This window comes from Ranitomeya variabilis, chromosome 4 (assembly GCF_051348905.1).
Source record: "Ranitomeya variabilis isolate aRanVar5 chromosome 4, aRanVar5.hap1, whole genome shotgun sequence".
Classification (NCBI taxonomy): Eukaryota; Metazoa; Chordata; class Amphibia; order Anura; family Dendrobatidae; genus Ranitomeya; species Ranitomeya variabilis.
Genome location: NC_135235.1, coordinates 128,610,241 through 128,632,706, shown reverse-complemented (window position 1 = coordinate 128,632,706; position 22,466 = coordinate 128,610,241). Strand labels below are relative to the sequence as shown.

Here is a 22,466-nt window from a genome sequence, read left to right as displayed (position 1 = left end):
GGAGAAGAGAAATATTCAAGAGTTTAGTTTGGGTTTGGAAGTGTGGCCAGAAGAAGATCCGGGAGGACCTATACCCGCGCAGTTTAGAAAGTCCACCGCCTCTGCTGGAGAAGTAAAAGTGCGCCATTTTGCCGCAAAGAAGAATCTCAGACTGGAGAACTGGTGCCAGTTGTATTGTATTCAAGCCTGTTGTAGTCTATTGGTGGCGAACTGAAACATTTTCCGTTTTTGCATGGTATCCTTACACAGATCCCTGTATAGGGTCAAGTGACCGTATGGAGACGAGAGGAACTTTGGTTCTCTTGCGGTGACAAGCAATGAGTCTCTTAGCCAGTTAGGGTAGAGTGAGACGATGACGTCCGCGGCAGTATTAGGCGGGAGAAAAAGTGGTCTCCGTATCCTAAATGCTTTCACAATTAGGTTTTTCCCCTTAGCTTCGGGGAGCATGTAAGATATCATAGAAGAGATGTAGTTTCCCAGCTGAGATTTCCCCACCGATTCCGGGATACCACGGACTTTAAGGTTATTTTTTCTTTTATGATTTTCAAAGTCTGTTAATTTATTCTTGAGAGCATCTATGTCGTTCTTTAGATTGACCAGAGGATCTGAACGCACACACTCTGTATTATTAAAAGACGCCAACTCGTGATGTTTGCTTGGAGGGTTGGACATTTTCGGAGTGTTGGGAGGTTTGTCCGAGGTCATGTTAAGGACATGGAATGGGACAGCATTTATTTGTGAGAGGGTGTCCTTAAATAATTGTTTGAGGGTTTTCTCAGATGTTACAGTTCCTTTTTGGTCGATAGATGTTAGGAGAGCCATACATAAGTTAACCATGAATTTTGCTGAGGGGTATTCATCAGAGGCTGAGACTATCCAATAGGGAATAATCAGGGACCTCAGGGCATGACTGCTGCTGATCCATGTCGCTAGTGTTTGATGATTTAGACATATCATCTGAGCCGCTTAGATCCTCACTGTCACTGAACCCCTCTGAGTGTTCATCAGGACCCTCATAATCAAAGTCATTGTCAGATGAATCATTGTAGTCACAGTCAGAAGAGACTGAAGAGTCCTTATTATTACCTGAGTCTGCACATTTCTCCTCCGAGGGTGACATAGGAGGGTCAAGGGTCAAATGAAAATTGTCAGCGTTGGACTGATCTTTAATTGTCCCTTTAGTAATGGTCTCAAATTTCTCCTCAAACCGCGAGGTGAGCGACTTAATAAATGACTGGGGCGTCAGTGCAGCATATTCTGTTGTTTCCTTAAATAAAGGGGATTTTTTCCCATGCAGGTTTGGCATGCTTTTAGAGGGTGAACAGTCATTGGTGGTATTATTGAGCTGTATCCCCAACTCCAAAGAAATCATCTCTTCCTCATTATAATCCTGCGACAGTGGAGATAGGGAGTTGTACCTAAGGCAGTGCCCCTGTTGTTGGTTCGAGTCTGCCTCTTTCTGAAAGAGACTGATCCCATCTGGTGATTTATGTTTATATTTATTTGCTTTTAATAGTTCCCCCCTCCTGTTCTGGGGAGATGTATGGCTCACAAAATATTTCTCCTCTGTGTGGAGTGCGGCAGGCAAGCCTCGCCGCTGCTCCCTGGCTTCACTGTCTCTCACCGCCGCTCCCAGCATCTGATATTTACTACCTCCTCCACTTCCGGGTATGAACTCCCTTGCGTCATACCTTAATGTGCTTCGGCACGTCGGGGAGATCATACCGCGTCCGGACTGCTGTGCTGCCGGTGAAACCTTCATTGGCTCTCTCAGCGTCGCTGTATCTTGCGGTGCCTGGGTGATCCTCCGGCGCTCCTCAGCTTCTTCCCCGCCTGGCTTCCATGACTTGATGGGGGCCGGGATTCTCGTTGAAGGGGCCGGGATTCTCGTTGCTGGAGCCGCTGGGTTGTTTGCAGTATCCCTCCGCCGCGTCTTTGCAGAGTAGATGTCCGCGGTCACTCTGCATCTTGCCGGATCTCCCGCAGTCTTCACCAGGTGTCCTCCATGCAGCAGCCCGGGCAGTGGTCAGTTTTCTTAGGGGCTGCAGATCCGCAAGTTCTCGGCCGACAGTTCCACTGCTTACACTCACGGAACTACTTCCCTCAGCAGAGGGAAGCCTGCCGCCATTGGATCTCTCCCGGAAAGTTCTCTGCCAAAATGCGGACGTTTTTGTCGGTGTGCCCGCTTCTTTCCAATCTCCTCTTGTTCCAGGCATATTCTTGAGTGTTGTGGAGTTAAATAATCCACGATTAAGTAGGCTTAATTAGTAGCAAGTAAGGGGTTAGCAGGAGCCCTGCAGATGCACGTCCACTCCTGTCCCCTGGCAAACCACGCCCCTATTTATTTTTTTTTTAAAAGGTACGGTATTTTTGCGCCTCCACTCATTTATCTTTGTGGGACAAAGAGGGTGTATCCACATAACATTGTTCCAGTTTATCTACACTGCACTGTAGAGTTTGAGTGAGGGATCAGCTTTTAGATGTGATATGGGAAATCTCAATATATCTCTCAGGTAGGCTTTCATTGCATAAGGATTGAACTTCCACACCTCACCCAGCAAATTAACGCAAAGGAGAATATTAAAAACCACTAATAATAGGGAATGATCAGATAACTGCCTCGTGAGGTATTCTACTTTAGCAATCCAAAGTAGCAGGATCTTCCCAGGGCAAGATCTTTTTTTGACAAAGAGGAATTAGAGGCCTGAAAAACACGAATATTAACGCGTAAGTGGAAAGTTGCTACGCTAAATATCAACCCATAGCAGTTCCCGCATCACATGGTCTAGCGTTGTTTCATCCCCCCATCCATGCCCCACAATATCTTTCTAAAGTAACTTTAAAGTAAGCATTAACGTCTCCAATAACAATCAACGGGGTAGACGGATATTCAGATAGAAAAGGGAGTATCATTTGTATAACTTTGATTGAAGAAGGGAGCGGCATGTACACTGCCTCTATATAAATCTGTGCCCTAAACAAAAGGCACACTAAACCGATAAATCTTCCTCCTGAGTCTATCAAAGATTTTTCACAAGTGAATGCTAAAGTTTCGATATATTAATATGCTAACTCCTCTGGCATACGAGCTGAATGTGGAGAGAAAGGCAGGGCCCCTCCAGGGTTTGGTTAGGGATTGCGCATTCTCTGGTGTCAGTTGTGGCTCTTGTAAGCACACCACTGCGTAATTAAACCCTTTGAGGTTTTTAAGGATGGCACATCTTTTGTTAGGTTCCTCTATTCCCCGAATGTTCCATGAAATAATATTAGCCTAACCTGCGATTTTCATGAGACTTTGTATAAACTGCCCCTTGCATTTTATAACTAAGATTATTCAGTATCCATATATCATAAGTAGTGATGAGGGAATAGCATTGTTGCTCGGGTCTCCCCGAGCGCGCTCGGGTGAGCTCTGAGTAATTGTTGGAGACCACCCGAGCGTGCTAGGGGAAAACCCGAGCAACGAGTATACTCGCTCATCACTAATCATAAGGTCTAGACACAGCAGGAATAGAACAAAACAACCCTTCCCCTACCTTCCTCCCCCAACCAACAACTTGAGCCCCCCAAAATACCTAAGGCTAGGACATGTAGTCACTGAACTCTAAGCAGTGACCAAAGTGTCAGGAACCAGCCCTTGTTTACACCACATGTAGATCACACACAGAGGAACAACTCTTAGGCTATGTGCACACGTTGCGGATTGGCGTGCAGAAACTTCTGCACAAAATCTGCATCTCCTGGCAGAAAACGCAGGTGCAGATTTGATGCGTTTTTTATGCGGATTTTGTGCGTTTTTGTTGCGGATTTGCTGCAGATTTTGTGCGGATTTCATGCGTTTTTTACCCCCGCGGATTTCTATAATGGAAGGGTGCAGAAACACTGCAGATCTGCACAAAAGTAGTGACATGCTACTTCTTTTGATAAGCAGCGTTTTCCATGCGGAATTTTACGCACCATTAGCACAGCATTTTTTTTTTCATATTGATTTACATTGTACTGTAAATAACTTTGCGGATCTGCAGTGTTTCTGCGCAGAAAAAAACACTGCGGATCCGCAGTAAATCCACATTGTGTGCACATAGCCTTATATACAGGGACACAATGAGTTCCCCTATATTCTATATTATTTCAGTTTACCCGGCACTGTAAGCAAATATATTATCTGCCCTGAAGGGATATCTCCCTTTTTTTCTCTCATTTTTCTTTTAACACTTTCTATTATAACATGATATAAAGATAGCAGAACCATAACATTTCTATGGACTGTTATAACATGCAGCTTACCCTATGCATTCTGGCCACATAAATAACACCATGTACTCAAACATTTTGCCATATGTATGAGGCCCACTTAGAAACCTCTATATTAAAGAAGAAGAAAAAAAATAAAAAAATCATTTTTATATATGTCAATGGTTTCTTGGTGTTCATGGATAGCCAACCACTGCTTGGCGTCCTTGGGGTTGTTAAAGAAAAGCGTTGCCCAAGAGCTGACACTCTTAGCTTTGCTGGACATATCATAGCATATTTCACCTGGAGCACATGAAATCTCTTCTTAGGGCATGTTCACACTTTGCAGATTTTGCTGCGGATTTTTCCGCAGCGGATTTGGAAAAACCGCATTGAAAATCCGCTGCGGATTTTCCTGCGGTTTCTTCTGCGGATTCCTCTGCGGGTTTCCAACAGCACTTTCCTATTGGTGCATGTTGAAAACCGCTGCGGAATCCGCAGAAAGAAGTGACATGCTCCTTTTTTTTTTTCGCAGCAATTCCGCGCGGTTTTTAAAGGGATTTTCTGCAAAGTGGGAACAGCGGATTTTGTTTTCCATAGGGTAACATTGTACTGTACCCTGCATGGAAAACTGCTGCGGATCCGCAGCGTCAAATCCGCAGCGGATCCGCAGCAAAAAACGCAAAGTGTGAACATAGCCTTAATGTCTTGAAACTGTGCTTTTCTTCTTTGAATCTCTGAAGAAAAGTCTGTAAAAATGGAATTTTGGAGCCTGTCTTGAGACATCCATGCAAGTTTTAGGACTTTGTCTGCCTTTAAAGTGCAGTATTTTGATCAAAACGGACCTCAGCGGAGTAAATGGAGGCATGGGTCTTGAGAGGACTCTACGAGCCCGGTCTACTGCAAACATGTTAGAAAACTCACTTTTGCCAAAAGTTTTAATTAGGCAGTTCTCAAAGAAGTCCACCAAATTATTTCCCTCAGCATTTTCTGGGATTCCAACAAGGCGAATATTATTATTACGCTGAAGCCTATTTTTCCAAGTCATCAAATTTACTCAGTAATGTCTCAATATTTTGAGAGGCTTTTTTTAAACTTCCTTGATTAATGGTGGCAGAGGGCCCTCCACACTTTCCTCTCCAGCAGTAAGGCGTTCTCATTTTCTGCATGTCCTGTCTTATTAAGGAGACACCCTTCTGTACAGAACCCATATGTCCATTTAAAAGAGGTTAGGACCCGATATATACAGCTCTGGCATAAATTAAGAGGCAACCACATCAAAACCCTGTCATGGGCAGCCCAATCTCCAGACCTGAACCCCATTGAAAACCTCTGGAATGTAATCAAGAGGATGATAGATAGTCACAAGCCATCAAACAAAGAAGAACTGCTTACATTTTTGAGCCAGAAGCAGTGTGAAAGACTGGTGGAAAGCATGCCAAGACGCATGAAAGCTGTGATTAAAAATCATGGTTATTCCACAAAATATTGATTTCTGAACTCTTCCTGAGTTAAAACATTAGTATTGTTGTTTCTAAATGAGTGCAAACTTGTTTTCTTTGCATTATTGAGGTCTGAAAAGCCCTGGGTTTTTTTTTTTTTTTTTTTTAATTTTGACCATTTCTCCTTTTCAGAAAAAAAAATACAAAGTTTTTAATTCGGAGACATGTTGTGAGAAGTTTATAGAATAAAAGAACAATTTACTTTTTACTCCAAAATATACCTATAAAGAGAAAAATCCCAAAATTTTTTGCCAGAGCTGTACATCTTTGATTATTGGTTGGAGATTGTAAGCTCTCACGAGCAGGGTCATCTTATTGTGCTTTAATTATTGTATTGTTAACATTGTTACTTATGACTGTTGTGTTTGAAACTTTTAAGCTGTAAAGCGCTGAGGAATATGTTGGCGCTATATAAATAAAGATTATTATTATTATTATTATATTATTATTGGTTCTGCTTCCTCACGTTTATGGTTATCAGGCACTGCATTCTTACTACCGTATTTTCCGGCGTACAAGACGACTTTTTAACCCCTGAAAATCTTCTTAAAAGTCGGGGGTCGTCTTGTACGCCGGGAATCGCCTTGTACGCCGGGTGTATATGGTGGGTGGGGGGGGGGGGAGTGATCCTGATGACGACGAGGGGGCGTCTCACAGGAAAGTGAGTATCCCCCATTACCTTATCATAGCGCTGCAGCGTGGGGTCTCTGTGCTGGGAGCGGCGGCTGCTGTGCTGTGCTGTGGCGGCTCCTCTTCTGCAGTGTGGGGCCTCTGGTGCTGTGGGGCGGTGGCAGCGGTGGCGTATCTTCATGCAGTCGGGGCTCCTCCGGCATCTCAAAGCCTAGAAGCCCCGCCGGCAACTCCATCGGTGTAATGCGCTGGCCTCCGGGAAAATGGCCGCTGCTTAGATTCAGATCTCGTGTCCCGAGATTTCGGGACGAGATCTGAATCTGAGCATGCACAGCCCCCAGCGGCCGGGCCACCGCATCGCACCTATTGAGCTGCCTCCGGGAAAATGGCCGCTGCTCAGATTTAGATCTCGTCTCCCGAGATCTCGGGACGAGATCTGAATCTGAGCAGCGGCCATTTTCCCGGAGGCCACCTGACCGCATTGTACCGATGGAGTTGCCGGCGGGGCTTCCAGGCTGAGATGCCGGAGGAGCCCCGACTGCATGAAGATACGCCGCCGCCACTGCCCCACAGCACCAGAGGCCCCACACTGCAGAAGAGGAGCCGCCACAGCACAGCAGCCGCCGCTCCCAGCACAGAGACCCCACGCTGCAGCGCTATGATAAGGTAATGGGGGATACTCACTTTCCTGTGAGACGCCCCCTCGTCCTCATCAGGATCACTCCCCCCCCCCCCAAAAGGCACATATTCACCGGCCCTATAAGACGACATACGGTGTATAAGAAGACCCCCAACTTTTAAGAAGATTTTATTTTTTAACTGGTAAAGTTGGGGGGTCGTCTTATACGCCCAGTCGTCTTATACGCCGGAAAATACGGTAATTATTTGTACTAAATGTCCAACTGGGGGTCTGTATGTGGGGGAGACAGGGCAGAAACTGAGAACAAGAATTAATTCTCACCGCCATACAATAAGAGAAAAAAGAATGAATCTACCTGTGGCAATACATTTTTGTCTCCCAAATCATAACATTATGGACATGAAATTACTTGTGTTAAAAGATAACTTCAAAACTCAGAGAGACAGAAGAGTCTGGGAATATAAACGGATTACGACCTTTGACTGTCTTAGTGGTGGAATGAATGTGTCGCATGGTTTTATGTCTTTTTACATCAACTAAGGAACTTGCCCCTCAGACTATAAGGGGTCATCACAACAGAGACCCCAATCAGAGGATAATAAAACATTCCTTATCTAAGAACTGGCCCAACATTTATGGACATAACTGTTTATCACTCATGGTAATTCTGCTTCATGCCACCTGTCTTATCCATGGTTTTTTTTTTCTGTGCTATGTTGTGTATAAACACCAAGGTTACTTACCGGTAGCCGGTTTTTCCGGAGCCCATGACAGCACACCTGAGAGAGGGATCCGCCCAGTCAGGACAGGAAACCTACTGAAATAAAAGGGCGGTACCTCTCCCTCGCTTCAGTTGGTTTTCAGAGCATGAGAGGCCCTTTTGGTTAGTACATGGTAATCCATCACCACATTATAAATATAACAAAATACACCCAGCTAAAAAGTGCGCACCAAAGGGTGAAAAAGAGAAGGGAGGGAATATACAGGTGCTGTCATGGGCTCCGGAAAAACCGGCTACCGGTAAGTAACCTTGGTGTTTTCCCGTCTCCCATGACAGCACACCTGAGAGATTTTTGGAGAAAGAACCACCTTAGGGAGGGACCACCGCTTGTAGCACCCTTCTACCAAAGGTAAGGTCAGACGAGGAGGATAGATCTAGCCGGTAGTGTCTAAAGAAGGTAGACGGAGAGGACCAGGTAGCGGCTTTACAAATTTGATCTATCGATACGTCTGCTTTTTCAGCCCAGGAAGTAGACACGGCCCTGGTGGAGTGAGCCTTGATGCCATCAGGGATCGGGGCGCCACAGGAAGCATAGGATAATGAAATAGCCTCCCTAATCCACCTAGCAATAGTACCCTTGGATACCCCATATCCTTTCCTACTACCCTGGAAGGCTACGAAAAGGGATTGATCTTTTCTCCACTGATTAGTCAAGGATATGTACTGCACAATAGCCCTCCTCACATCCAGTGTATGAAATTTTGCCTCCCCTGGGTTCCTAGGATTATTACAAAAGGAGGGCAACACAATCTCTTGACTTCTATGAAATTTAAGTACAACTTTTGGAAGGTATGCCGGATCTGGTCTGAGTACTACCCTGTCATCAAAAATTTGCGTGTAAGGAGGGGAGACGGACAGGGCCTGTAAGTCGCTCACCCTACGGGCTGATGTTAACGCAACCAGGAGGACCGTTTTAAGAGTGAGTATCTTTAATGATGATTCCTGCAGGGGTTCAAATGGACTATTGGTTAGAGCATTTAATACCAGATTTAAATCCCACGGGGGAAGTCTCTGAATTTTTATCGGTCTAGACCTACTACAGGATTTAATAAAGCGGGATACCCATCTATTGGAGGCAAGATTGCAATTATATAAAGCACCTAATGCCGATACCTGGACCTTGAGTGTATTGGTTGCCAACCCCAGTTGTAAACCCGCTTGTAAAAATTCTAAGATGGTACCCACAGGAGCCTTGTCCCCCAAAGGTTGCCCCGAAAAATCCAGAAACTTTTTCCACGTTCTACCATAAATTCTAGATGTTACTGGTTTTCTACTTTTTAATAAGGTGGAAACTAACCCCGGCGAAAACCCCCGCCTACTCAGTAATGCCCTCTCAAATTCCAGGCTGCAAGATGGAAGCCCTTCACCTGAGAGTGGCATATTGGGCCCTGGGTTAGTAGGTCCGGAATCTCTGGTAGGATCTACGGATCGGTTATAGACATTTGTCTCAGGAGGGAGAACCAAGGTCTTTTCGGCCAAAATGGAGCAATTAAGATTACTCTCGCTTGTTCCATTCTGATTTTCCTCACTACTGCTGGAATCATTGCTATTGGTGGAAACACATAAGCGAGACTGAAATCCCATTGAATCTGCAGGGCATCTACTGCGAAGGGATTCTCCCTCGGGTCTAGTGAACAGAACCTGTCTACCTTCCTGTTGGTTAGAGTGGCAAACAAATCTATCACAGGTAAGCCCCAGGCCTGCACTATCTTTTGAAAGACCCGGGGATTTAAAGACCACTCCCCTTGCCTTAGTGTCTTGCGACTTAGGTAGTCTGCTCTCGAATTCTCGATTCCCCTTATGTGAAGAGCAGAGAGGGATAGCAGGTGGTGCTCTGCTATTTGTAGGAGGACAGACGCTGACTTCATTAGGGAAGGGGACCTCGTCCCCCCTTGGTGGTTGATATATGCCACCACTGCGCGATTGTCCGACATGACCCTGGTATGGTGGCCCTGAATGATGGGAAGGAAGTGTTTCACAGCTCTTTCTACGGCCCATAATTCCCTTAAATTTGACGCCTGTTGTGACTCTATATGGGACCAAGATCCCTGAACTGAGAGAGTCCCTAAATGAGCTCCCCATCCTGTACCGCTTGCGTCTGTGGTGATGACCTGTTCTATCGGAGTTACCCACTGGACCCCCGATGTTAAATGATTTCTTATGGTCCACCATTTTAGGGAATCCGTTACCCCCAAAGAAAGACACAGCTTGCCCTCTAAACGCCCTTTTAACAGTTTTTGCGCCGACAGGACCTCCCACTGCAACAATCTTAGATGGAACTGAGCCCATCTTACTGCGGGTATACAGGACGTCAGAGAGCCCAGCAAGGACATTGCTTTTCTCAAAGTCATTACAGGGTGTTGAATTGCTGCTTCCACAAGATTTTGGATTTTGACCAGCTTGTTTTCTGGTAGGAGACAAAGCTGACGCCCGGAGTCCAGAACCAGGCCTAGAAAGGACTGAACCGGCTCCGGCGTCAACCTTGATTTGGCAAGATTTATTTTCCACCCCAGCAATTCTAGTGTCGTCATAACCTCTTCTATTTGTGACAGGCAGTGTGCCGCTGAGTTCCCTATTATCAGGAAGTCGTCCAGATATGGAACTATTACCACGTCCCGTGAGCGGAGGAAGGACATGACCTCTGACATCAGCTTGGTAAAAATTCTTGGCGCTATTGACAGGCCGAACGGGAGGGCAGCGTACTGATAGTGCCTGAGACAACCTTGGACATAAACCGCTACCCTTAGGAATTTTTGAAAATCTTGATGAATTGGGACGTGATAATAGGCGTCTTTTAAATCGATAGCTGCCATGAAGCACTGTGGGAATAAGAGTTTTATCGCTGTATTTACAGACTCCATTTTGAAGGAACAGTTTACCACCGATTGATTGAGGTTTTTTAGATTGACGATAGTTCTTAGTGACCCGTCTGGTTTTTTTATCAAAAAAAGAGGGGAATAAAAACCTTTTCCTTGTTCCCTCCGCGGGACTTCTATCAAAACACGTTTTGAAACCAGCTCTAGTACCTCTGTTTCCAAGGCTAGCTGCTCTTCCGGGGTTTTTCTTTGGGGTGTTGAAATAAAAGTCCGTCGCGGTGGATAAACAAAATCTATTTTTAGGCCATCTTTGACCACCATCAGAGCCCAATGAGAGGGGGAGATGTTTACCCAGGCTGGGAAAAAAGATGAAAGCCTCCCCCCTACTGGCCTGGCGTCATTGGGAGGGCTTTTTAGTTGAAGTTAAGGAACCTTTAAACATATATCCAGATCCCCTTTTGTCTCTGGAGTCCCAGCCCCTTCTGTCTCCCGGGGGGCGGCCCCTACTAAATTTGCCCCTCCGAAAATAAGGCCTTCTAAAGTCTACTGGAAAGCGAGGAAAACCCTTTTTCCTGTCACCGGCTTTTTCCAGAATGTCCTCCAACTTTTTACCGAAGAGGAAATGGCCATCACATGGTATAGAACAGAGTCTATTCTTTGAGGGCAGGTCTCCCTGGCACCCCTTTAACCAGAGAGCACGCCTAGCTGCATTGGATAAACCTGCAGCTCTGGCCACCAGCCTTACGGAATCTGCTGATGAGTCTGCTATAAAGGCGGCCGCCCCTTTAGCCATAGTCACATTAGATAAAATTTCGTCTCTTGGAGCTTTAGATGTCAACTGCTCCTCTATTTGCTGTAACCAAACAATAAGGGAACGAGACACACAGGTTCCTGCAATTGCAGGTTTCAGAGCGCCTGCGGTTGCTTCCCAAGTGTGTCTTAAGAAACCGTCCGCCTTTTTATCTAAGGGGTCCCTTAATACCCCAGAGTCCTCTAAGGGAAGGGATAGCTTTTTAGAAGATTTTGCTACTGCGCCATCAATTTTAGGCACTTTATCCCAAGTCTCTGAATCTTTTTCCTCAAAGGGGTACCGTCTTTTAGAAGCAGAGGGCAGATTACCCGATTTTTCCGGCTTTTTCCATTCTTCTTCAATAAGGGCCTTTATTTTGGAGTTAACGGGAAACGTACATTTTCTTTTTTCCTCCAACCCTCCGAACATAATGTCCTCCAGGGATTTGGCTGTTTTCTCGTCTTTTAGGCCCATAGAAGCTCTAACGGCTTTAACCAGTTTGTCCATGTTCTCGGTGAGAAAGCATGGACGCCCCCCAATATCACTATCTGAAGAGGAGCCAGAGGACTTAGAGGCGGAGGAGCAGGGAGATAATGGATCCTCCTGATATTCCTCTTCAAAATGAGAAACCTCCGACGCGGAAACCGGTTCTGGGTCTCTACTACCCTTTTTCTTAAGGGCCGCTTTAACAGAGCCTTCTACTTCAGCTCTAATTATTGCCCTAAGACTAGAGGCAAAGTCAGGGGTTTCTTCCTGGATGGTTTTTTGAATACAATCTATGCAAAGACTTTTCTGCCACTGGACTGCCAACGGAGCTCTACAGAGGGCACATTCCTTATTCCTGGTCTTGGAGCTAGCCTTCCTCGGCGCCTGCCAAGTAAACAGAAAATGTAGCCCATTACCACCAGGGTGACATTCACGTAGATCACTCACCACCCGCTGACCACAAACGGTACCGGAATCTGAGGCGGACTAGGAGCACGCGAAACGATTCTCCTGGGGGTAGAATCCTGAGACGACCGACCAGGGCGTTTGCCACTCCTTGCACTCGAGCGGCTATCTTTTTTGGTACGCTGGTGAGCAGGTGTATCACTTGAAAGGGGCTCACGCTGCTGCTGCTGCTGTAAAGGCTGCTGCTGCTGCTGTAGTTCCATACGATCCTCCATGTCTGGAATAGCAGTATGGAAATGAGCGTTGTTCCAGCGTTATTTCTCCCTTAATAAAGGGTACTCGTGCTCTCCACCTCTTCCGGTGACCGTTGCGCTCTTTTTCCTCCCCCTGGATACCGCCGGGTAGCCTGTGGCGCTACCGGCGTTCTTTGCATGGGCGCCGCCATCTTGGATCCGGCGCGCCGGTCTGACGTCACGCGGGCACGCCCACTCCCAGCGTACCTTGCGCGCAACGTCAGCCGCGCACCCGGAAGTGGCCCAGCTGAGGGGGAGAGAGCGGCGTGGCGGACAGAGACCGGCCCCAGGAGTCCGGACTGTGCCGGACCGACGCCCGCACGTGCGCAAGAGCCCTATGGGATCTGCGAACGGCGCTACCGCTCCTGAAGGCCGACATACAGGCGCCCTGCCTGTGCTTCCAGTGCCGGGACAGGAGCGGGTAAGTGGATCTTCTATCAACAGAAATGAACCGCCGTTCTTCAGCACAAGGGGTTCCCATCAGGACAGGAAACCCAACTGAAGCGAGGGAGAGGTACCGCCCTTTTATTTCAGTAGGTTTCCTGTCCTGACTGGGCGGATCCCTCTCTCAGGTGTGCTGTCATGGGAGACGGGAAAATATGTGATTCTTCAGAATTTCTTTTAGTCTTTGCCTGATGCAGAGACCTGTGTAGTCTCGAAAGCTTGCAATTTGTTACCATCTTTTCAGTTAGCCATTAAAAGGTATCAACCACCGAGGACTCTCAATTCTAAACATTTTTGCATTCTTACTAGTGAGGTGAATGATGGGGGTGGTAGTAGTCAGAGGAGCTGGCTTATCTCCTTGCTCCATCTCCGCATCACTCCCTCTCTGTGACACAGAGAGCTAGCTGAGGGGCTTGGTTGTCTTGAGACTTCATGGCTCCTCGGGGTCCTATAGCATATTGTTCCAGACACTCCCCCTGCTACTCCTTAGTTGTTTTTGCAGGGGGAAGGGCATCTTGCTGAATGTTCTCTGCCTGTGCAGCAGTTTAAGTTTCTGTCCTGTCTTGTCATGACGGGAGATGTACGTTATGTGTCTGTACCGGAGGATTCTGCCACCACAGTCTCGTCTTTCCAGCTCTCCAAAGCACCTTCACTTCGCAAGCAAACCAGATTTTAACAAGGATCTTGCAGGAGCAGTTACTACATGTGTCCTTCTACATGTCCATCCATGCCCCTTGATTGATATTCTTAATTAATACAGTTTCTATTTTTGTTAGTGCCAGTGTCTTTCCATACAAATAGACTTTAATATTAAATAATCTGCATCAGGGAGATTTATGAACTATTATATTTGTCCTCATACTTTCCTTTTTAGATCTATCCCATATTTATATGGTCCATCGTTTTGGGATTGTGTCACTGATTAATATATTACTTCTTCATTGTTCTGTTTGTGATCACCTACTTTCTTATTTTGGGCAAGCTCCAGTAAAAACTAGATACTGCACCATTGGGACTTTTCCGGTTTCCCTGCACAGAAATGGCCCGGCTAAAAGATTAGTTCAGCAGGTTTAATAAAGAAAAGCCCTATCCATGCGGCAATGGGGCTTATGGCTGTCATGGGGGAGGGGCCTATATGGCGGGTACTAGCCATCTGCCTAATCACTGAGGGCTAGCTTCTTTACACATTATCTAACAGTAACAAATGAGAATCACTTTATTTCCCGTCAACTTTATACTATTACTAATATATTGGACTACACGTGCCAATTACCGTATATACTCGAGTATAAGCCGAGATTTTCAGCCCATTTTTTTGGGCTGAAAGTCCCCCTCTCGGCTTATACTCGAGTCATACCCGGGGGTCGGCAGGTGAGGGGGGGGGGCTGTGTAATTATACTTAACCGCTCCCAGCGCGGTCCCTGGATGTCCCTGCTTCTTCCAGCGCTGCAGCTTCTTCCTGTACTAAGCGGTCACATGGTCCCGCTCATTACAGAAATGAATATGCGGCTCCACCTCCCATAGAGGTGGAGCCGCATATTCATTAATGTATGAGCGGTAACGGTGACCGCTCAATACAGGAAGAAGATGCAGAGCCGGGGAAGAAGCAGGGACACAGCGCCAGGAGCAGGTAAGTATACGGGGAGGGGGAGCGCAGCGCTGCGCGATATTTACCCCTCCTCGTTCCAGTGCGGCTCCTTCTTCATCGTCCCCAGGCAGTGACGCTCAGGTCAGAGGGCACGGTGACGTAGTCAGTGCGCGCCCTCTGCTGAACGTCAGTGCCGAAGACGGAGCCGCACGAGGAGCAGGTAAAAGTGCCGGGGTCCTGAGCGACGGAGAGGTGAGTATGTGATTTTTTTTTTTTATGGCAGCAAAAGCAAATGGGGCAAGTGGCTGTGCGGAGCATCTGTATGGGGCCATAACACTTGTGCAGCACTATAAGGGGCAAGTAGCCGTGCAGAGCATCTGTATGGGGCCATAACACTTGTGCAGCACTATATGGGGCAAGTGGCTGTGCGAAGCATCTGTATGGGGCCATAACACTTGTGCAGCACTATATGGGGCAAGTGGCTGTGCGGAGCATCTGTATGGGGCCATAACACTTGTGCAGCACTATAAGGGGCAAGTAGCTGTGCAGAGCATCTGTATGGGGCCATAACACTTGTGCAGCACTATATGGGGCAAGTGGCTGTGCGGAGCGTCTTATGGGGCCATAACGCTTGTGCAACACTATAAGGAGCAAGTGGCTGTGCGGAGCATCTTATGGGGCCATAACACTTGTGCAGCACTATAAGAGCAAGTGGCTGTGCGGAGCATCTTATGGGGCCATAACACTTGTGCAGCACTATAAGGGGCAAGTAGCTGTGCGGAGCATCTGTATGGGGCCATAACGCTTGTGCAACACTATAAGGAGCAAGTGGCTGTGCGGAGCATCTTATGGGGCCATAATGCTTGTGCAGCACTATAAGGGGCAAGTGACTGTACGGAGCATCTGTATGGGGCCATAACGCTTGTGCAGCACTATATAGGGCAAATATCTCTATGGAGCATCTTATGGGGCCCTTATTACCCTTTATGCAGCATTATATGGGGCATATTTTGTATGGAGCATCTTATGGGGCCCATCAAACTGTATGGAGCATTATATGGGGCTCCTGATTCAATATGGATATTCAAAAACACTTAAAGGGAACCTGTCACCCCGTTTTTTCCGTATGAGATAAAAATACTGTTAAATAGGGCCTGAGCTGTGCATTACAATAGTGTATTTTGTGGACCCCGATTCCCCACCTATGCTGCCGAAATAAGTTACCAAAGTAGCCGTTTTCGCCTGTCAATCAGGCTGGTCTGGTCAGATGGGCGTGGTGTCTTCCCCCAGATCTTGCTTATTTTTCCGTTGGTGGCGTAGTGGTTTGCGCATGCCCAAGTCCAGAATCCACTGCACAGGGGAGGGAAAAGAGCGCGATCTGCGCTATTCCCCTGGTGATCGGTGGGGGCGGCCATCTTCCTGTGGCCGCGCGCGCGCAGATGGAGCGCTCTGCTGCCCGGGGCTTCAGGAAAATGGCCGCGGGATGCCGCGCGTGCGCAGATGGAGATCACAGCGGCCATTTTCCTGAAGCAGAGATGCGAACTCTGCTTCAGGAAAATGGCCGCCGCGATCTCCATCTGCGCGGCCAACAGGAAGATGGCCGCCCCCACCGATCACCAGGGGAATAGCGCAGATCACGCTCTTTTCCCTCCCCTGTGCAGTGGATTCTGGACTTGGGCATGCGCAAACCACTACGCCACCAACGGAAAAATAAGCAAGATCTGGGGGAAGACACCACGCCCATCTGACCAGACCAGCCTGATTGACAGGCGAAAACGGCTACTTTGGTAACGTATTTCGGCAGCATAGGTGGGGAATCGGGGTCCACAAAATACACTATTGTAATGCACAGCTCAGGCCCTATTTAACAGTATTTTTATCTCATACGGAAAAAACGGGGTGACAGGTGCCCTTTAAACTACTGATGGCTCAATTAATTTTACTTTTATTGGTATCTATTTTTACTTTTGAAATTTACCGGTAGCTGCTGCATTTTTCACCCTAGGCTTATACTCGAGTCATTAAGTTTTCCCAGTTTTTTGTGGCAAAATTAGGGGGGTCGGCTTATACTCGGGTCGGCTTATACTCGAGTATATACGGTAATTATATTAGCAGCCTAAATACTCCTGAATGAAGCACAGAACTTTGCTGTCGCACTCACCTGGCTGGTTGGGTAGTAGGTCAGCCACCTCTCCAGGTGAGTAGCGTACCAACCGGGTACCAAACAGCGGCTCTGGAGGTTTCGCAGTTCTTGTGGAGCATGTAAACCAGCCATTATCACTTGAGCAAAGGTGTAGTTTGTTGCCACTGGATCACTGTGTGCCCGCTGGTGCTAAAGAAAGAGGAAAAAAAAAAAAATAAATAAAACAAAACACACCTCTTATTCACCTTGTAGCACTCCTATTTAGGACAAGAAAATTCTTCACAAACTCTTAAATCCAGCTCAGCAGAAATCTAGTTAATATGCTATAAAGGAATTAATCATGTTACTTTAATAAATCCCGACTGCTTCGATTATAAATAGGCTTTATGACCCGCTCTGCAGACATTGCTGATCCTGTCCAACAGGCTAAAAAGCAGCCATCTCCGTATCATTAATCGCTGGTTTATTCTATACTGAAGGTATAATTAATTTAACATTACAGAAATTTCAAGTCACCAAAGTTATTGAAAATAAATGGCTGCTCTCAACCAGAAATGGCACCACAGGTGTCAATACGTGTCTGGTATTGCAGCTCAGTTAAATTCAAAAGATTAGGATTGAGGTGTAATACCAGGCACAACCTGAGGACCAGTGTGGTGCCGATTTAAGACAAATGCTAAAATGTTTGTATAATCCTATACAAGCCTTTATTATGGAGCTATTCCTGTAAAGTCCAGGTGCCAGGGGCACAGCCATCCCTATCCAGGAGAGTGGCAGATCTGGGAGATTTCTAGCTTAATCTTCTATTTTAATGAAAGGATCAGGGAGAAGTTGTCTCCTTACACTTTTAGTCTCTGAAGTAAAGGGCATAGACAGTATTTGTCTGTATGATCATTTGTGACAGCCCCATTTTAATTATCCTTTTCTGCAGGTAACTAGAAAGTGAGCCGGTTATTATAAGTGAGAAGCAGCACTCGAATGGACTTCATAAGTGTCATCGCGTTTCTAAGATTAGACAGGGGGAAGGAGAAACATATTTAGATTAAGCATTTCCCCCAGGCAGTGGCTGCTAGTCACAGAACACAATATTGCTCTTGTGGACGGCCAGGAAAAGCAATTAACTTTGTCTGTGTCCAGAAATGATGACCAGGAAGCGGTAAATCAATAAGGCAGATTAGCTGAAGCCCTGCAGACAACCACAGGCCCAACGTGTTGTAGATTCAGTATAATGAGCTTTCTCCGAAACCAGAAACTGGTCACTGAGGCCAATAACGAGTGGGAACGTCAGCAGCCACCATGCCACACAACTATTAACCTTTAAGAACCTATCCACAAATACCAGACATTCCGGGGGGCCACAAAGAGATAAACCATAGTGTCCATAATATCCAACATAACCCTCAGCAATTCCTTTCTACTGATAATGTTGTACATAAGTTGTGCTCACGTCTGTGCTCGTCCTTGCCATGGCACCATCACTGCCAAACCTGGACTTGTACTCCAGCCTAAAGGCTCATGCAGATTGTCCGACCTCTGACTGTAATGCACGGACTGGTCACGGCTCTCCCAATCCAAGGACGACAGCCTCATCGAAATATGAAATACAGCTATGGACAGCCCGTACATTAGTGGTCCAAGATCAGACCAAGATCCACGGATGTCTGAATGAGCTATTACTGCGCTGGGTGTGCATCATATTGAGGACAGCCAGGTTGTACACATGATACCTAGTATGTCTGAGGGGGTCCATCTCTGTGGTGGGTCAGACGCCAGTGTACTAAAGTTATGGTTTGGGATATGTTTCTAATATGCAAATGCTGTGAACATTATTCTTGGAGTCGTGCAGTGTGCTTTCTGAAGTGTGGATTAAAGTAAAGTCGGCAATTAATCTTTCCAGTAAATTCTCATTATATCCAATTACCATACAGCAATTATAAATGAGAAGTCTAGATTTCATTCACCGCTGTAAGTACCTGGTACCAAGAATACGCCCGATCGGCAGGATTAATCAAGATGACAATAATCTTGGCTCTGGGCAGAAGAGCTGCTGCGCGCTTTGGTACCACTTCTGTGTCAAAGTAGTTTGCACTTTTCTCAAACATGAAGTCTGTGCTGGCATTGGAGGGCACAGGGAAAAAATCCATGTACCTAGAAATCAAGAAAGCCCAGATGAATGGTCGTTCATTGGGACACATCTGTACAGAGCATTACAACACATTTACCAGTCGATGCCTCTGTGGTAGTTTAATCCATTAAAAAACTGGATCTCTTCAAAGGTGACAGGGCTCTGGAAGTTGCTGGTGACCGCTGGGTGCATGTTGAGGAAGGAGTACAGAGCAGTTGTACCTGTGAACCAGCGAGAAATAATTACAATAAGATCTTTATCCTCCTGATCAGGGATAAACCACATGGATACTACAGGTCCACTTACCAGTCTTTTGAGGCCCAACAACAAGAAACTTGGGCAATCTGTCACATGTCTTCTCTTTTGACCAGATATCCTTATGCCTCTTGTCATCACATGGGTTCTGGGATAAAAGAAAACACGCACCGGTAGCTTAAAGTCATGTTGATCCTGTCCCCCAGGTGCCATTTCTGTGTGAACAGGATTCCCTAACTCGGGTGTACTATGAATAACTTCTAGGAAGCGATAATTGGAGGGGTGATATATTGGGTAGGGATGGACACTTTTAGGGTTAGCTATCAGGTAGACATTGTCAGTGATAGTATTTTTCTTCATTACATCCAGCTGGACACATGTTCATATAGTGTTTAAGGCTACTGTCAGTGGCTCCATCGGAGCTTGCGTCTAAAGCCTTGGAACAGAGAATTCAGAAGTATCCGCCTATTTGAAGCAGGCACCAAGTCCAGTCGACCGCGGATAGCCTTAACTTAGCCCATGACAGTAGCCTAAATATAATATTAAAATAGCCTATGTCAGGCAAATTTAAGGCTATTCCAATTGAATAGTGAGGGCACAACCATTTTTAGATTTTGGGAGAGGAGGTGCGTCCCATCCCAAAATTTGCAAAGGGCGAGTGGTGAGTATGTCCTACAGAATTTGTCTTTTACGGGTTCTTCCTTTCCCTGCACATTACACTTTGATGTGGTCTGACGCCATAGATCAGCTGATAGGAACTCAAGAAAAGACAGATAAGAAATATTAAAACTCTCCCATTGGTCCAGATTTCCAGCTAAGCTGTTCTACAACAAGGATATAGAAGGCAAATGGTGCAAAATTCTTAATGAAACCCAATAAAAAAAATAAGCTAAAAACACAGGCATTTAAAAAAATTAAAAAAAAACACCCTTCCTCTCTAAAAAATGAATAAATAAAAAAAATGGACAATCCCTTTCAAGGGAGGGCATGGATAGAACTAGGCTAAACTGGTGGTGAAGTGTTGGCTAGAGTTGCATTTAGACACACAGAAGGAGATATGTGGAGCCATAAAGCCCATAAATAGGTTTACACCACATTATGAAACAAGGCCTTCTGTAATCTTTATATTTCTTTAGCAGGTGGCAACAAAACCCACTATGGTATAGTATAAACATAAATCCATTGGCTTAAGGCCTACGAGAATGAATGTTCTGCATTCCCTCTGAAAGGTGTGCAATAGATGTGACCTTTGGAATGGAGGAGATACAAATTGGTTGGTAATCATCATGACACGCCCGAGTGCTGGGCACCAAAGGCGGCGGTGCATGGAGGGTTACATAATCAGCGAATGCACTTACCTGCCACAGAGGGTTCTTCTCTTGGGGGAAGATCTCAAAGTACTTCTTTGCTAGTTGGACAGGTGGTAGAGTCTGTAGTCTGAGGTTGGTCCAGCACTGCACGAACTTCACCAGGCTTTCAAACGTGTAAAGCCCCAGGCGGTCATTGCCATAGTTAGAAAGATGTGTCATGAAGATGCTGATCTGTAACAGACACACACAGGGAATGCCATCTAGGTTAACTCTCCTAAGTAGAGCACTTGGCTGTATAAACACTCATCATTTATTAATGCGCCTTGCAGAGAGATAAAAGACAGTATATAGGGCGAGGTGCTGCAGGTGCTGTGGGATTTGAGACCTTGGTCCAATTTTCTGGTTATAATTCACATCCACTTGATGTAGAGCAGTCTTTTTTGACATTAACATGACATTACAGAGCTAGAACCAGTGAATATTTCATGACCTCGCCATGGTGCTGTGCTGAATATTTCATTGGCGGGAGGAAGGATGGCGGCATTCTGCTGTACTTGTGCAGCCCTCATCCCTCATAGATAGACCACTGCTTCCCCTGCTTTGGATTCCAGCACAAGTTTCCATGTATCACAACCTATTCAGCTCTCCCAATGCGGAAATGCAGGAACAAATTCCCATGTCCTGTGTCTTAAAGGGAATATATAGAAGTCTGTAGAAGAAAAATAATGTGTATTCCGTTTTTCAGTGTTGGTGCCAATTTTGTTTTTAACTTTATTCCAGTTTAGGCAGTGCAGCACGTCTCCTCTATCGGAGAGTATTATTTGGGTGTCTATTTACTAGCCTTCCTTATATAAACTTCTAGCAGTCCAATAAAGCGGTCACTAAACCCTGTACCCTCTGTCCCAGTCTATACTGCAAAGCTGACAAATGAGCTACAACAACTAGGAAGCAATAATTGATATCTTCTGCTATAGCACAAGAGTGAGATCTAAAAGATTCCAAGATTTATTATAAATGGATAGTCAAATAAAGAACACATACAAAAAAAGATATGGCTGTACATTGCCCTAATGACATTTCATTCAAATTCTATACTGCACTTTGCTGTTTGACCACTCATATACTGAAACCTATGAGATACTCTGCAGCTTGACTTTACATTAATGTTTAAGGGGAATCTGTCGCAAACCATGCTGAGAGAGACCCCGATTCCAGAGATGTCACTCAGTTTACTGACCTCAGCAGTTGTGAAAGAATTCCAGTTTTCTCCACTGCAGATGTAGCAGAGCTCAGAATGCTGAGCTCTGTGTAACCCCACCCACAGCACGGATTGGCAGTTTTTCTGCGCATACGGATAGAATGCTGCCAATCAGTGGTGGGGGTGTGGTGGGACCAGGATGCACGTGAAACCCAGTCCTGTAGTGAAACAGAAAAACCCAGCATATAAAGTGATACATTGCTGGAATCAGAATCTCAGACCCTGCATTGTGCTGCTCTCAGATTACAGAGCAACAACCTGCAGGCAGATTTCCTTTAAATAAAAATGAAGTAAACTAACAAGCGTAACTTACCAAAACTATTCATGAACAGAGAACAAGTGCAATCTGAGTCCATCATGGTTACATTAAGAAAGGGGTTAAATTCTTCAGGCCTGTAAAAACTCTCATAGGGTGTGGTAATTCTCACGAGAACTCTCTGAAAGATAGAACGGCTGAGCGGTGTGACTAAGCTGGGTGAATGCGGGGAGCGCCTTTACTCATTATACAGTTATGTACTTCTGCACGGTACGCGCATGGTCATGAACGGTATAAACATGGTCTTCATTGATTCTTTGGATTATCTTGAAAATCACATGTCTGCACTTTCTTGTTCCTCTCCAGCCATAAAATGAAACCCAGAAACTTTTAAATTGGATTACGAACTGCTCCACCAATCACTTAAATGGGGTTGCCTTAAAATCAAAAAGCATCATCAGTGCTGTACTTGGCCATCTAGGTCCGTCGCATAAAGAATGACTAGAGCAGC

General features: G+C 45.9%; 1 protein-coding gene across 1 annotated transcript in view; it reads right to left on the bottom strand.

The window, feature by feature from the left end:
• The window catches only part of NDST2 (N-deacetylase and N-sulfotransferase 2), a 215,884-nt gene that overhangs the window by 10,808 nt on the left and 182,610 nt on the right, over nt 1-22,466 (bottom strand). Inside the window, exons 7-11 of the mRNA XM_077259240.1 lie at nt 20,490-20,672; nt 19,183-19,279; nt 18,974-19,097; nt 18,725-18,899; nt 16,770-16,940 (exon numbers count right to left, since the gene is read on the bottom strand). Coding sequence (XP_077115355.1) covers nt 16,770-16,940; nt 18,725-18,899; nt 18,974-19,097; nt 19,183-19,279; nt 20,490-20,672 — 750 coding nt within the window. The remainder of the gene's footprint in view (nt 1-16,769; nt 16,941-18,724; nt 18,900-18,973; nt 19,098-19,182; nt 19,280-20,489; nt 20,673-22,466) is intronic.